The 17,953-nt window shown below is 43.0% G+C and overlaps 1 protein-coding gene across 1 annotated transcript in view; it reads left to right on the top strand.

The window, feature by feature from the left end:
- Positions 1–3,078: 3,078 nt before the first annotated feature.
- ptger2a (prostaglandin E receptor 2a (subtype EP2)) overlaps positions 3,079–17,953 on the top strand; it is a 28,123-nt gene continuing 13,248 nt past the window's right edge. The window contains exon 1 of the mRNA XM_020500809.2: positions 3,079–4,105. Coding sequence (XP_020356398.1) covers positions 3,290–4,105 — 816 coding nt within the window. The 5' untranslated portion in view covers positions 3,079–3,289. The remainder of the gene's footprint in view (positions 4,106–17,953) is intronic.

Genomic DNA, 17,953 nt, shown 5'->3' with positions numbered 1-17,953 from the left:
TCCGGACACAGTCCAGCAGACGCTTTGTCATAAGCATTCGAAAGGGCCGTTTGACTACGCTCTCGTTGAGAAATCTTCATCACCATCTCCGCCATGCCCAAAAACAGGGGAGGTGTTGGATGGCATAACCCTTGTCCAGCGTCCAGCTTGGCCAGGGGGAGAGGGTGCAGCTTTGCTACCACTCACAATAATGCTCTGAGAGCGGGAGAGTGCGAAGCTGTGGTGCAGACAGTAGGAAGAACCTGTATTCCTCTATGGCCCAAGCCGCTGTCCCCCAACATTGAAGTGGTGCGAGAGCCCAAGGTGAGCCCCCCTCAAAAAGGAGAGGAAAAATTGGGCGTTCTGTGAGAAACGGGGGCGACGACGCGTTGGTTATACTCGTTTAACCCTCGTGGTTCCAGCCCTTCGTGAACGTAGCACTGGTCTGAGCTGCACTGACTGAGGTGCCAGCCTGAGTCAGAGCGCCCTCCCCAAACAGCGATTGCGTTATCAGCTCCGAAGCGGGCTGTGCACACAGTCTGCTATGTACAACCTGAACCACATTACTCCTAGGATACTGTGGTGTGAGGTTTTTATAAGGTGTAGCTCGGGGGCTCATGTTCACCCTGCCACCTTATTTTTAACCTTACTCAAACCGGTCTATGTGTGTGCTCAGCTACACACGCAAGGTGGGCTGTGCTACACTCAGAGTGGTGAGAGTGAGAGAGAGAGAAAGGGAACCTGAACGGTCTCTGGTTTGTCATGGAAAAGAGGTTGTCTTGAGACAAAGTCAATTGGAATCCATTCTTTATTAGACAGACAACATGTTGGCTCAACCATGGAAATCAGAACGCAGAGAGGCCGTTGCGTAGGAGGGGGCTGCTGAAAACTCAGAGCTCGTCTCTTCTTCGCCGAAGGATGTGAAATTCCCCTCACTCTCCCTATGGAGGGAGGTCATTTCAGCCACGGTCGGTGGGGTGGGTTTTTCCAGAGAAAAACCCAGACACTTCCCAACATCCTCTTCTTCTCTGGAGGTGCCGTTGTCATATGACGCCTCAGAACATGTGGCTAACACAGACATGGCATCCTCTAGAGGGAGATCTACCCTAAAAAAAAATCCCACCTCTGCTTCCTCTCCTTTAAAGAAAGGAGGGCGCAGCTAGGGCATTCTGTGAGGCCGCCCCTACCGTGCTGTGAACCTAGGCACACGAAACATAAAGTTGCAGTCTGAAGTTTACATACACTTAGGTTGAGGTCATTAAAACTTCAAATACTCCACAAATGTCTTGTTAAGAAACTATAGTTTTGGCAAGTCAGTTAGGACATCTACTTTGTGCATGACACAAGTATTTTTTCCAACAATTATTAACAGACAGATTATTTAACTTATAATTCACTGTATAACAATTCCAGTGGGTCAGAAGTTTACATACACTAAGTTGACTGTGCCTTTCAACAGCCTGGAAATTTCCAGAAAATGATTGACATAATTCGAGTCAATTGGAGTTATACCTGTGGATGTATTTCAAGGCCTACCTTCAAACTCAGTGCCTCTTTGCTTGATGGGAAAATCAAAAGAAAGCAGCCAAGACCTCAGATTTTTTTTTTTTGTAGACGTCTACAAGTCTGGTTCATCCTAGGGAGAAATTTCCAAACGCCTGAAGGTACCACGTTCATCTGTAAAAACAATAGTACGCAAGTATAAACACCATGGGACCACACAGCATTCACTCCGCTCAGGAAGGAGACGCGTTCTGTCTCCTAGTGATGAACGTACTTTGGTGCGAAAAGTGCAAATCAATCCCTGAACAACAGAAAAGGACCTTGTGAAGATGCTGGAGGAAACAGGAACAAAAGTATCTGTATCCACAGTAAAACGAGTCCTATATCGACATAACCTGAAAGGCCGCTCAGCAAGGAAGAAGCCACTGCTCCAAAACACCCATAAAAAAGCCAGACTTCCATTTGCAACTGCACATGGAGACAAAATATCATACTTTTTGGAGAAGAATCCTCTGGTCTGATGAAACAAAAATAGAACTGTTTGGCCATAATGACCATCGTTATTTTTGGAGGAAAAAGGGGGAGGCTTGCAAGCCGAAGAACACCATCTCAACTGTGAAGCACGGGGGTGGCAGCATCATGTTGTGAGGCTACTTTGCTGCAGGAGGGACTGGTGCACTTCACAAAATAGATGGCATCACAAGGAAGAAAATGTGGATATATTGAAGCAACACTTCAAGATATTAGTCAGGAAGTTAAAGCTTTGTTGCAAATGGGTCTTCCAAATGGACAATGACCTGACCTCAATCCTGTAAAACATTTGTGGGCAGAACTGAAAAAGTGTGTGCGAGCAAGGATGCCTTCAAACCTGAATCAGTTACAGCAGCTCTGTCAGTAGGAATCGGCCAAAATTCACCCAACTTATTGTGGGAAGCTTGTGGACGTCTACCCAAAATGTTTGACCCAAATGAAACAAAGGCAATGCTAACAAGTACTAATTCCACACCCATGTAAACTTGTAAACTTCTGGCCCATTGGGAATGTGATGAAAGAAATAAAAGCTGAAATAAATAATTCTCTCTATTATTCTGACATTTCACATTCTTAAAATAAAGTGGTGATCCTAACTGACCTGAGACAGGTAATGTTTACTCTGATTTAATGTCAGGAATTGTGAAAAACTGAGTTTAAATGTATTTGGCTAAGGTTTATGTAAACTTCAGACTTCAACTGTAAGTCGTCCGTAGCCGCCATAGTGGAGCAGTGATACTGAGCTCTTAAAAGAGCTTTTGGGTGTGGAAAATGCGTGCTCATTGAAGGACTAAGTCGAGACCAGGATGCCGGGTTTCTCGCTTCTCTGGTTCTTCAGACCAGTCCTGCTGCTGAAGATAATGGGAGGCTGATTGAGAGGAAGCATTCTCTTATATAGGGACACCTGTACCCCTATTGGCTGCAGGTGTGTGCATAATTTTCTCTCAGGCTATTTGCTGCCTAGGCAGCTGGGTAAACCACTAGGAGGAGAGCTCCCATATGGGGCGGAGCTCCACGATATAGAAACCTTAGCTCACTATATTTCACTGATGAGTTGTAATTAGTGTGAAGAAAAGGTGGAGAGAAGACGCTTGTGGCGCCATCACAATAGGTACCCTCCTCTCTCAACCTGTCTTATCACAAGCTCCCAGACACCGCAGCCTTTTAAAGTCCTGAAACTAAAGCACTTAAGTCTAATTCTGCGGAACAGCAAATCGTTTTGGAATATCACCCAGATAGCAGGACTGAAGTATTTGACGGAGGCAAAACTCTTCCTATGGCAAATGACACAGAGAATGACCCATGCCACAGCAATCTGCACATTGACAAGGGGAACCCGCGCATCAGCGCGATCATGTTCTCCGCCGGAGTGATAGGGAACTTGGCCGCTTTGATCCTTTTGGAGATCCGCCGCAGGAAGTACCAGAGCCGGCAGCGACTGTCGCTCTTTCACGTTCTGGTCACCACGCTGGTCGTCACGGACCTGATGGGCACCTGTCTGGTCAGCCCTTTCGTCCTGGCTGCCTATTCCTTAAACACCACCATTATTGCTATGATTAACACTGAACCTCCTGCAATGTGTGAGTATTTTGGATTCTGCATGACTTTTTTCAGCTTGGCCACTTTATTTCTCCTCTTCGCCATGGCGCTCGAGCGATGCCTCTCAATTGGCTACCCCTACTTCTACGGGCGGCACATCACTAAACGTTGTGGATACATCACCATTCCTTTCATCTATTTAGTTTGCGCGGTGTTTTGCATCATGCCCTTTTTGGGTTTCGGGGACTACGTGCAGTATTGCCCGGGGACGTGGTGCTTCATTGACATGAATCCGTTAATGCCCGAAGACCGTGTTTACCCAGTCCTGTACGCAACTGTTATGCTCATTTTAGTCCTTTCTGTAGCGGCTTGTAACGCCTTTGTCGTTTATCACCTGGTTTTGATGTACCGGAGGCGCAAACTAAACGGGGGATCCGTGACAACTCGGAGTAAGAAGGACCGGAGAGTCCTCTCCATGTCCGAAGAGGTCGAGCATCTCATCGTACTGGTGTTCATGACGGTGATATTCATGATTTGCTCCCTTCCTCTGGTGGTAAGTTTTTTAAAACTGTTCTAAATGTTGTACTGTTCGCCTCCCAAGTGTCCCTTTGATAGTCTGACACATATTTTGCGCAATCGAGTCAAGCTATATTTCTCACTTGATAGGTAATAACAATGTACTTGTCTGCAGACAGCTCTAATGCTATATTACTTGTTATAACAGTGGTAGGCTACATGTGAGATTTATATGGTAGGCTATGTCTCTCTATGAAATCTTTAACGTACTCAAAATTACTGTTATTTAATCATGATCATTATTATGATAATAGTTAGACAAGCTAATAGCCCGTCTCGCCATGCATTATACCTTGGCATATTGTCTACTGAAAGTAAAAGGCAAAGCCAACATCCAAACAGTTTGACATCCAAAAATATTAGGATGCCTGTCTAATACAGTCAGCATAAAAATGTGCATGTATAAACAGTGTTTCTCAGAAAAAGAAAGACAAAAATGAGTAACACATGTTCTTATTCAGTACTGTTAGGCAATAAAGAGGGCATTGAATTTCAATAAAGACATTCACATATACCTTATATATCTCAAAGCATTTTTGCAACCGAAGATGAAGCATTAAAGGTTAACCACAACCAGCATGTCAAATCGTGCCCATATGTTGGAGCTATATTTCTCCTGCTCCTAAAAATCCGCCTGTCATTGACTGAGGTATTGCCTCAATGCCCTGTTCATGGCATATTCTGAGGATCAATGTACATTAACCTAAGATTTTAGATGGGATTTTGTGAATCCATGTGCAATGGTATGTCAGGGGTGGAGACTTGTCTCAGTCAGCTGTGATTTGTTGTGATTAGCAGATTGAGTCCTGTAAAGACACAGCAATCCCAGTGTCCCATATATCACCATTCATGGAGTTACATGGTCATTAGTCCTAATTGCCTCTGGTTCAATAAAGTGGTGATTGAATCCTCCTGGCTCTTGATATATGTCAGATTAGACTAGCGTTCCCTGGGGATAGTGTGCCAGTTATGCTATGATATAAACACATTATGTACTTCAACACTTACTACATGGAGTTTGTGTTATTATTACTATATTTTATGAAAGACACTCAGAAGCGAAAGGAAATAGACAACCATAGGAAACAGTGGTACCTATTTATAGATCACTGTATGTGTCATGTAGGCAGGAAACCAAATGCCAACCAACCAGTGACATTTCACACAGCAAAATTCCCCCACAAAACCAAAAGTGATCATTACAAAAGTCAACTTTGGTCATTTAACTCTGACAGGTATAATCATTTAGAGTGCATTGACATTTATGATGTCTCGTTATAAGGCTATAAGGGGGTCATATATTACGAAAAGTCAATGCATTATAACTGTATCATAATGCATTATCTGTCAGGTCAGCTTTCTCACAATTGGGTCGCACAGTGGCGGTCCAGGTCCCCAACAGTGGGACCAATTCAGTTTCCCTCTCAACCACCCCCGCTCCGTATGATGGATGAGATCCATTGATAGATTTAAGGTCACCAATAGGTAGATGGCATGAAACATGTGCTTGTTACAGAAGAATGATCTCCTGCTAAATTGACAAGGTGTCTGCCCCGATGGAGAAAAACAACAACGGTCCTACGCACAAACGCATGGATGTCCCATGATGCCGTCTGTAAATCAATCGTGAAAGCGGAACATCGGCCTTGCTTATCGTGCCAAACACAGGACCCCACATACTGTAAGAGTCTGGTTGTTAACCACATAACTTGTATGGGTTATAAATAACATAATTTGTTCAATTTCAAACATTCCATTGTGTTCGAAAACTCTGACTCTTAAAAGGTGATAAATGAGGATCCTATAGTTTTAAGCGTATTTCCCACGTCTTGGTTAATCGTTCTTATCTCTCAGAGGTAGTCTTATAGGCAGTATAGTGCACTAGACTCTATCTAAGGCAATGCAGACACAGTCAGACCCCCCTGTGGGATTCAAGCCTATACTCTAGGTCGGTCTGCTGTTAATGAAACCGCATCCTGCCTCTGTGCCCTCAGTCACAGATGATATGATGAATAATTAAACATAGTTTCACTGTTGCGATTGGACACCTACTGAGAATACAGCTATCTGCTTGTCTCATCAACATCCACCCAGAGTGCTCTCTAACTAAACAACAAGCAACCGCGTGAAACAATCCCCCCAGCGTTTTCTCAAGTTCCAGGGTACGTAGGGTTCAGACAGAGCATAATTAGTGGAGAATTTGAAGGAGCTCTCTGAAGTATTTGTGTTTAGTAGATTAAGCCCTGGGGATAAGGTGCTGTTCCCTGACCCCCTGACTCTTGGGAAACAAAATTGCACCTCGGTTGGAGGGAATACCAAAATTACATGTAGGCTATTTCTTCAGTCGTCTTTTGCTCGATTCCTCAAGTCCTATCTCATCGCTTCCTTCTCAAAAACGCATTGGAGGAGAAAGTCAGAAAGGAGGAACCATGCCTTCTCCAATACGTTCTGAGGAGCCATAGAGAAAGGACACAAGGAAAGAATAGTAGAGAATCAACATCTGGTGGTACTTATAAAGCCATTACTCTATTTGCCTAATGCTTACTGGAATACGAATGTATTGAGAGCACTAATCAACCCTCTCACACTTAGTAGTGTCAATAATTCATATGGATGAGCTTGGCCCCATTGCACTTTGTGAGTACCTAAGGTCCTGTGCACCGTGCAGACACAGAAGTAAGGCCAGGCTGCGGTGTGTTTTTCACTCTCCTCGAGGTTGTTCTCACTGCTAGTTCCACCCACAGGATATTGGAGTAATTATGGTTGTTTCAGGAAATTGGCCCACTTTTACTGGGGTCAGCACTTGTGTGTCACACTGGGAAAGCCAAATAGTGCACATAGCTTAGCCACATAGAGCAGGGGCTGTGTGTGTTTGTGTGTGTGTGTGTGTGTGCCCGGTCGAGGAATGTGTCTCACTAATACTGAGAGTAATAACCTGTGAGATGGTCACATTTTCCAATCATTATTGTGGAATTATTTGATAGGGATATTGATGGCATTTGTACTTTATTTGACTTTATTTCAGAAAATAGCATCTGTTCTAAAGGTATCTAGCGACAGACAGACTGTTGGAAATTTGTTCCAGACCAAATCTTGTTTCGCTCCTGCAAATACATCTTCGGCTCTGTGCCATTTAGCATGTGGAATAGATATTTAGATAGTGTCATTGTTGCTCTGGCCTCAGCCTACCCTCTCTCTTGTTTGATTAGCTTATCAATAAACTCTGTATGTTTTAAAGTTGCACTATGCAGAAATTGCTCCACCATTTCCTGGTTGCTAAAACTCTAATAGTTTGCCTAATTTCAGTTTATGTGGCAAAATAAGCGAGTATAGTGTTGAGAATCTTTGTACCATCTAGTGTATTTTCCATAACCAAAAATATTATTAGTTCAGCTGTGTCAGAGTCTAGATGATGTGGGTAAGGCGGAGTCAGGCGCAGGACACAGCGATGAGTAATAATAGTAACTTTACTTTACTTCCAACAAGGAGAACGAAAATCCAGAATCACATAAACGAGACAACTGACAACAATAAACACACACAAAACCATGATGGCTCCAGAGGGTTAAATAGGGAAATAATTCAAACGTAATGGGAACCAGGAGTGTACAATCAAGACAAAACGAATGGAAAAAGAAATGTTGATCGGTGGAGGCTAGAAAGCCGGTGACGTAGCCCGCCGAACGCCGCCCGAACAAGGAGAGGCACCAACTTTGGCGGAAGTCGTGACAAGCTGTTTGAAGCTGGTGTACAAAACCGACAGTAAAAGACACAAAAACAAAACTTAGAAATAGAAATAGTGCACATAAAACATATCTACCGCTTGTTATACTTAACATTTTTATTCGTTATTATTATTTTGTAGATTGTGGCTTCCATCAATGTAATTGTTTGCATCATTTCCAATCCCCCATATATTTATTTTGTATATTTCCTTTATTATTTTCCGCTAACCCTACCACACCTCTGCTATTTGGAGTAAAATAATGGACAACAACACTTAGGCTTCTACTTCCAGCTTATATATACATTTTCCAGACCCAGAATATTTTACAATAGTTACCTTTTTGTTTGTTTTTAGTCCCATCCTTCAGCTATCCTCAAATCAAATCAAAATCAAATCAATGTATTTATTTAGCCCTTCGTACATCAGCTGATATCTCAAAGTGCTGTACAGATACCCAGCCTAAAACACCAAACAGCACGCAATGCAGGGGTAGAAGCACCCCTTTCATATATCTCTGAACACCATCCAGTTTTGATTTATATTTGCCATATATTTGTCAACTGTGCTGTGATGCTTCACAAAAGTATTGAACCTTTCTATTCTCATAGATTCTACATATTGTAAATTAAAGAATAATTTTTCTAAGAATATTATCATATTATTGATTGATTGACTATGACTTTTTAAATCAGCCAGCAGTGCTATTTAGCTCCAGGTAAATGTTGCAATTCTTCAGCCATTCCTGAACCTACGACCAAAAACAAGCTACATATGGACAGTACCAAAACAAATGATCTAATGATTCAGTCACTTCGCAGCAAAATCTGCAGAGCTGGGATGGTTGTATCCCCCATATATATAATATTCTATTGGTTGCAAGAATTTTGTAGAATAATTTAAATTGAAAAACTCTTAAAACTCTTTGTTAATCGGTTGATAAACCGTGTGCCATGGAATTAGTACATCAAATCTCTGTGGTGTAGCTGTTAATTTTTTTGTCCATAAATTAAACTGGTATACTTTTTTTTTTTATTATCACAATTTTCTTTAACTAATTTTGGTCTTAAAGCAAGGCCAACAGACAAGTTCCTTATTTTCTCCCCCTTCCACTTGGCTCTTCCATTTTTGTGGCAATGCTGCAATTAGTTGGTTGTAATTTTGAGTAGAGCAGACATTTCCATATATTTTTGTGAGCTGCATGTGTGACTACTCCACCAGTCCTTTTTATGATAACATTTACAAAGATTATATATATATTTTTTAATTATGACATTGTTTTTTTTAATCAATTAGTATATTTGAGTTTAACCATAACATTTCTTGTAATATTTGTTCTGTCTTTTCTGGTGGATTAAACTGAAAATGCAACCAACTTTTTATGGCATGTTTTAATAGCGATATTTTGGATTTAAATTTTCAAATAACCGAAAGTGAGAGATTGTAATCTGATTAAAGGGAAAAGGGCCATTCTTGAATATGGGGTGAGACATTTTTACTCATCTGCTAGATAACCAGTTTGGGTTTAAGTATAACTTTTGTATGACTGAAGACCTTTGTGAGAGGTCTACTGCTTTAATATTGAATCATTTCTGCCCTCTGAATTCATATTTGTTATATAAATAGGCCCGTTTAATTTAGTCTGAAATGCCGTTCCAAATCAAATGGAATATTTTTGGCTCATAATTAAAAAAACAAGTCACTAGGTGTAGGCAAGACCATAAGCAAATAGGTATACTGGGAAATTACTAAAGAGTTAATCAGGGTGATTATTTTCATTTCCATGGTAGCAAGATCTTGATGGAAGCTTGGGAGGTGTGAGCATGGCCACTAAAGTGCTATGGATAGTTAAAGCCAGGACTAAGTTATTGGCTAGAAAGTCCAAGCTGCTTGATAAGGACTCCATGAGAGTGCTAGCCACTGCCCTCATTCAATGCAATTTTTACTACACTGGTACTTTCTGGTTTGGGGGCTTATCAAAGCTTCTGAAGGGGAGCATTTGGCTGTGCTGGTGTAGAGACCCATCCACTTGGCAATATGTGGCTGGGGGTTATAGCATTTCTTTCAAATCAAATCAAATCGTTTATTTGTCACGTGCGCCGAATACAACAGGTGTACAACCTTAAAGTGAAATGCTTACTTACAGGCTCTAACCAATAGTGCACAAAAAAGGTATTAGGTGAACAATAGGTAAGTATAGAAAAGAAACATTAAAAAGACAGTGAAAAATATCAGTAGCAAGGCTATATACAGTAGCTAGGCTATAAAAGTAGCAAGGCTACATACAGACACAGGTTAGTCGGGCTGATTGAGGTAGTATGTACACAAGACCTACTTCCAAGAAAACAACATCTTAAATGAAATGCAATCAGGTTTTAGGTCTGGACACAGCACTTTTTCAGCAACATTGAAGGTTTTAAATGACATCCACTGTGCTCTTGATAAGAAGTTACATTGTGTGTCTGTTGTTATTGATTTGTCAAAGGCTTTTGACACCGTGAACCATGCTGTGTTATTGCAAAGGTTAAAATGTTGTGGAATTACTGGTCATGCTCTAGATTGGTTTATAAATTACCTATCAAATCGTACACAATGTGTAATGGCGGATGGTTGTATCTGAGTCCATAGAGGTGTGCTCAGGTGTTCCGCAAGGTTCTATTTTGGGCCCACTGTTGTTCATTTTGTTTATCAACAACATTGGGGATCTTATTGAAACAGCGGATGTTCATTTTTATGCAGGTGATACGGTTCTTTATTCAAGTGGTAGTAGTTTATCTTTAGCTTTTGAAAATGCCAAAAGAGCATTTAACATCATTCAACAGAATCTGTATGATTTAAAGCTGATTCTAAATTCGGGTAAAACAAAATGCATGGTATTTTCAAATGCCAGGCATGTAATAAATCATGTCATTGCTACATTGGCTGGACATAATATAGAGCAAGTTAAAGTGTACAAATATTTGGGTTTGTGGGTTGATGATAAGCTGACCTTCACTGTGCATGTAGAAACTTGATAAGGAAGCTCCAGCTGAAAACAAGATTTTATTACCAGCATAAGGCTTGTTTTTCTTTTGAGGAAGGAGCTGGCACGATGTACATTACTGTCGGTTTTAGATTTTAGTGATATTATATATATGCAGGCCTCAGGCACTACCCTGAGAGCACCTGATTCAGTGTATCATGCAGCCCTCAGGTTCATTTCAAATCAGAAACGTCTAACACATCATTGTGATCTCTACAGCGCTGTTGACTGGTCGTCATTGACCTTACGTAGGCTTAAACACTGGTATACACTGATTTATAAGGCCATATTGGGTAAAATGCCATTTTATCTCTGTTCTTTTTTAGTCTGGTCAGTAAATAAATATCAATTTGGTCCCATTCTGATTTGCTTCTAACAGTACCAAAAATTAGAAGAGTCCTGGAATTATCTCCTGAACATTTTAAAATGTTCAGATCTAGTTTCGTTGGTGGAGTTTAAACACTTGATCTATGTATATATATATTACAAACAGTACAACGGAGCGGATCCTATGCAGCGACCCAAAAAAACGACTCCGAAAGAGAGGGAAACGAGGCGGTCTTCTGGTCAGACTCCGGAGACGGGCACACCGTGCACCACTCCCTAGCATTCTTCTTGCCAATGTCCAGTCTCTTGACAACAAGGTTGATGAAATCCGAGCAAGGGTAGCATTCCAGAGGGACATCAGAGACTGTAACGTTCTTTGCTTCACGGAAACGTGGCTCACCGGAGAGACGCTATCCGAAGTGGTGCAGCCAACGGGTTTCTCCACGCATCGCGCCGACAGAAACAAACATCTTTCTGGTAAGAAGAGGGGTGGGGGCGTATGCCTTATGGCCAACGTGACATGGTGTGATGAAAGAAACATACAGGAACTCAAATCCTTCTGTTCACCTGATTTAGAATTCCTCACAATCAAATGTAGACCGCATTATCTACCAAGAGAATTCTCTTCGATTATAATCACAGCCGTATATATCCCCCTACAAGCAGACACATCGATGGCTCTGAAAGAACTTTATTTAACTCTCTGCAAACTGGAAACAATTCATCCGGAGGCTGCATTCATTGTAGCTGGGGATTTTAACAAGGCTAATCTGAAAACAAGACTCCCTAAATTTTATCAGCATATCGATTGCACAACCAGGGGTGGAAAGACCTTGGATCATTGTTACTCTAACTTCCGCGACGCATATAAGGCCCTGCCCCGCCCCCCTTTCGGAAAAGCTGACCACGACTCCATTTTGTTGATCCCTGCCTACAGACAGAAACTAAAACAAGAGGCTCCCACGCTGAGAACTGTCCAACGCTGGTCCGACCAAGCTGACTCCACACTCCAAGACTGCTTCCATCACGTGGACTGGGAGATGTTTCGTATTGCGTCAGATAACAACATTGACGAATACGCTGATTCGGTGTGCGAGTTCATTAGAACGTGCGTTGAAGATGTCGTTCCCATAGCAACGATTAAAACATTCCCTAACCAGAAACCGTGGATTGATGGCAGCATTCGTGTGAAACTGAAAGCGCGAACCACTGCTTTTAATCAGGGCAAGGTGTCTGGTAACATGACCGAATACAAACAGTGCAGCTATTCCCTCCGCAAGGCTATCAAACAAGCTAAGCGCCAGTACAGAGACAAAGTAGAATCTCAATTCAACGGCTCAGACACAAGAGGCATGTGGCAGGGTCTACAGTCAATCACGGACTACAGGAAGAAATCCAGCCCAGTCACGGACCAGGATGTCTTGCTCCCAGGCAGACTAAATAACTTTTTTGCCCGCTTTGAGGACAATACTGTGCCACTGACACGGCCTGCAACGAAAACATGCGGTCTCTCCTTCACTGCAGCCGAGGTGAGTAAGACATTTAAACGTGTTAACCCTCGCAAGGCTGCAGGCCCAGACGGCATCCCCAGCCGCGCCCTCAGAGCATGCGCAGACCAGCTGGCCGGTGTGTTTACGGACATATTCAATCAATCCCTATACCAGTCTGCTGTTCCCACATGCTTCAAGAGGGCCACCATTGTTCCTGTTCCCAAGAAAGCTAAGGTAACTGAGCTAAACGACTACCGCCCCGTAGCACTCACATCCGTCATCATGAAGTGCTTTGAGAGACTAGTCAAGGACCATATCACCTCCACCCTACCTGACACCCTAGACCCACTCCAATTTGCTTACCGCCCAAATAGGTCCACAGACGATGCAATCTCAACCACACTGCACACTGCCCTAACCCATCTGGACAAGAGGAATACCTATGTGAGAATGCTGTTCATCGACTACAGCTCGGCATTCAACACCATAGTACCCTCCAAGCTCGTCATCAAGCTCGAGATCCTGGGTCTAGACCCCGCCCTGTGCAACTGGGTTCTGGACTTCCTGACGGGCCGCCCCCAGGTGGTGAGGGTAGGCAACAACATCTCCTCCCCGCTGATCCTTAACACTGGGGCCCCACAAGGGTGCGTTCTGAGCCCTCTCCTGTACTCCCTGTTTACCCACGACTGCGTGGCCACGCACGCCTCCAACCCAATCATCAAGTTTGCGGACGACACAACAGTGGTAGGCTTGATTACCAACAACGACGAGACGGCCTACAGGGAGGAGGTGAGGGCCCTCGGAGTGTGGTGTCAGGAAAATAACCTCACACTCAACGTCAACAAAACTAAGGAGATGATTGTGGACTTCAGGAAACAGCAGAGGGAACACCCCCCTATCCACATCGATGGAACAGTAGTGGAGAGGGTAGCAAGTTTTAAGTTCCTTGGCATACACATCACAGACAAACTGAATTGGTCCACTCACACAGACAGCATCGTGAAGAAGGCGCAGCAGCGCCTCTTCAACCTCAGGAGGCTGAAGAAATTCGGCTTGTCACCAAAAGCACTCACAAACTTCTACAGATGCACAATCGAGAGCATCCTGGCGGGCTGTATCACCGCCTGGTATGGCAACTGCACCGCCCTCAACCGTAAGGCTCTCCAGAGGGTAGTGAGGACTGCACAACGCATCACCGGGGGCAAACTACCTGACCTCCAGGACACCTACACCACCCGATGCTACAGGAAGGCCATAAAGATCATCAAGGACATCAACCACCCGAGCCACTGCCTGTTAACCCCGCTGTCATCCAGAAGGCGAGGTCAGTACAGGTGCATCAAAGCTGGGACCGAGAGACTGAAAAACAGCTTCTATCTCAAGGCCATCAGACTGTTAAACAGCCACCACTAACATTGAGTGGCTGCTGCCAACACACTGTCAATGACACTGACTCAAGTCCAGCCACTTTAATAATGGGAATTGATGGGAAATGATGTAAATATATCACTAGCCACTTTAAACAATGCTACCTTATATAATGTTACTTACCCTACATTATTAATCTCATATGCATACGTATATACTGTACTCTATATCATCGACTGCATCCTTATGTAATACATGTATCACTAGCCACTTTAACTATGCCACTTTGTTTACATACTCATCTCATATGTTATACTGTACTCGATATCATCTACTGTATCTTGCCTATGCTGCTCTGTACCATCACTCATTCATATATCCTTATGTACATATTCCTTATCCCCTTACACTGTGTATAAGACAGTAGTTTTTTTGGAATTGTTAGTTAGATTACTTGTTCGTTATTACTGCATTGTCGGAACTAGAAGCACAAGCATTTCGCTACACTCGCATTAACATCTGCTAACCATGTGTATGTGACAAATAAAATTTGATTTGATTTGATTTAGAAGAGTGTAATTGTTTTGAGGCCAGCTGTTTTTAGTCAAGATGTTTGTGTTTTTAATGTAAAATATTTGTGGTACTGTATGTGTGTTTATAGTTTTGTTTAATGTTGTATTAGTGTATGTAAGTTGTTTTGTCTGAAACGCTGTTCCCTTTGCTGCTTATTAACTGAATCAGCCCTGCCACAAAAGGACCAGCTGACATCATGTCAGTGATTCTCTCGTTAACACAGGTGTGAGTGTTGACGAGGACAAGACTGGAGATCACTCTGTCATGCTGATTGAGTTTGAATAACAGACTGGAAGCTTCAAAAGGAGGGTGGTGCTTGGAATCATTGTTATTTCTCTGTCAACCATGGTTACCTGCAAGGAAACACGTGCCGTCATCATTTCTTTGCACAAAAAGGGCTTCACAGACAAGGATATTGCTGTCAGTAAGATTGCACCCAAATCAACCATTTATCGGATCATCAAGAATTTAAAGGAGAGCGGTTCAATTGTTGTGAAGAAGGCTTCAGGGCGCCCAAGAAAGTCCAGCAAGCGCCAGGACCGTCTCCTAAAGTTGATTCAGCTGTGGGATCGGGGCACCACCAGTACAGAGCTTGCTCAGGAATGGCAGCAGGCAGGTGTGAGTGCATCTGCACGCACAGTGAGGCAAAGACTTTTGGAGAATGGCCTGGTGTCAAGAAGGGCAGCAAAGAAGCCACTTCTCTCCAGGAGAAACATCAGGAACAGACTGATATTCTGCAAAAGGTACAGGGTTTGGACTGCTGAGGACTGGGGTAAAGTAATTTTCTCTGATGAATCCCCTTTCTGATTGTTTGGGGCGTCCGGAAAAAAGCTTGTCCGAAGAAGACAAGGTGAGCACTACCATCAGTCCTGTAAAGCAAAAAGCCTCCTGAGACCATTCATGTGTGGGGTTGCTTCTCAGCCAATGAAGTGGGCTCACTCACAATGTTGCCTAAGAACACAGCCACGAATAAAGAATGATACCAACACATTCTCCAAGAGCAACTTCTCCCAACCATCCAGAAACAGTTTGGTGATGAACAATGCCTAAAAAGAAAAAAGAAAAACAATTAAAAAAAATAACTAAGTGGCTTGGGGAACAAAACATCGATATTTTGGATCCATGGCCAGGAAACTCCCCAGACCTTAATCCCATTGAGAATTTGTGGTCAATCCTCAAGAGGCGGGTGGACAAACAAAACCCCACAAATTCGGACAAACTCCAAGCATTGATTATGCAAGAATGGGCTGCCATCAGTCCGGATGTGGCCCAGAAGTTAATTGACAGCATGCCAGGGTGGATTGCAGAGGTCTTGAAAAAGAAGGTTCAACACTGCAAATATTGTCTCTTTGCATCAACTTCATGTAATTGTCAATAAAAGCCTTTGACACTTATGAAATGCTCGTAATTATACTTCAGTATTCCATAGTAACATCTGACAAAAATATTTAAAGACCCTGAAGTAGCAAACTTTGTAGCAAACTTTGTGAAAATGTATATTTGTGTCATTCTCAAAACTTTTGGCCACAACTGTAGATATGGTTAAAGTGACTATGCATATATGATGAACAGAGAGTAGCTGTAGCATAAAAGAGGGGTTGGCGGGTGGTGGGTGGCGGGACACAATTCAGATGGCCCGGTTACCCAATGAGCGGGAGCACTGGTTGGTCCGGGCAATTGAGGTAGTATGTACATGAATGTATAGTTCAAGTGACAATATGATCAACTGAGAGTAGCAGCAGCGTAAAAGAAGGGTTGGGGACACACACAGTGCAAATAGTCTGGGTAGCCATTTGATTACCTGCTCAGGAGTCTGATGGCTTGGGGGTAAAAGCTGTCGACCCATCAATTTAGACAAGTGTGTTTGGGTAAGTGTCATCTAATATTTATAAAATATTTTTTATCTGGACACTTCCTGTTTACATGGAATTTTTCCTTATTGTAGGCTACTACTTTTACCACATTTGGTCTTAATCTTTACTACACCACTCACTGTTTAGCACCTCATGCGAATCCTTAAAAAGATGGGTGGGGCTGGCTTAAGAGGGCGTGAACAATGCTGAATTGGGTGTAGACAAAGGAGAGTTCTCCAGTAGGTACCAAACATTCAAAGACTATTCTCTCAAAAGTTGGTATTTACAAGTCTGTCAACTTTCAAAGCAGAATTACTTTCCCATTGTTCCTCATATGCAGTGTATGATGTACCATTTTGTAGCTCTGAGTTTTAATAAATCTAAATTTCCTACATAAGACCGAGCCGGTCCCCCACATTTATGGTTCTGCATCCAGATATCTAACTGTTTACTTTCCCCATGTTAGGGATGCACACAACCACAGCAGCAGATCAAAGAAATGTTATTGGTCACATACACATGTTTAGCAGATGTTATTGCGTGTTTAGCAGAATGCTTGTCTTTGTAGCTCCAACAGCACAGTAATATATAACAATTCACAACAATACACACAAACTTCAAAGTAAGTTGTCGGAGTGGCATAGACTAAAATACAATAGAATAGAATACAGTATGAGATGAGATGAGTAAAGCAAAAATATGTAAACATTATTAAAGTGACTAGTGTCCCATTATTGAAGTGGCCAGTGATTTCAAGTTTATGTATATAGGGCAGCAGCTGCTCAGGTGCAGGGTTACGTAACCGGGTGGAAGCCACCTAGTGATGGCTATTTAACAGTCGGATGGCCTTGAAATAGAAGCTGTTTTTCAGTCTCTCTGTCCCAGCTTTGATGCACCTGTTCTGACCTCGCCTTCTGGATGATAGTGGGGTGAACAGGCAGTGGCTCGGGTGGTTGTTGTCCTTGATGATCTTTTTGGCCCTCATGTGACATCGGGTGCTGTAGGTGTACTGGATGGCAGGTAATTTGCCCCCGGTGATGCGTTGTGCAGTCCGCACCACCCCCTGGAGAGCCCTGCGGTTGCGGGCGGTGCAGTTGCCATACCAGGCGGTGATACAGCCTGACAAGATGCTCTCAATTGTGCATCTGTAAAAGTTTGTGAAAGTTTTAGGTGCCAAGCCAAATTTCTTCAGCCTCCTGAGGTTGAAGAGGCGCTGTTGCGCCTTCTTCACCACGCTGTCTGTGTTGGTGGACCAATTCAGTTTGACCGTGATGTGTACGCCAAGGAACTTAAAACTTACTACCCTCTCCACTACTGTCCCGTCGATGTGGATAGGGGGGTACTCCCTCTGCTGTTTCCTGAAGTCCACAATCATCTCCTTTGTTTTTTTGACGTTGAGTGTGAGGTTATTTTCCTGACACCACAATCCGAAGGCCCTCACCTCCTCCCTGTAGGCCGTCTCGTCGTT

This window comes from Oncorhynchus kisutch, linkage group LG14, assembly GCF_002021735.2.
Source record: "Oncorhynchus kisutch isolate 150728-3 linkage group LG14, Okis_V2, whole genome shotgun sequence".
Classification (NCBI taxonomy): Eukaryota; Metazoa; Chordata; class Actinopteri; order Salmoniformes; family Salmonidae; genus Oncorhynchus; species Oncorhynchus kisutch.
The sequence above is the reverse complement of the archived record's forward strand: the minus strand, read 5'-3'. Positions and strand labels throughout refer to the sequence as shown.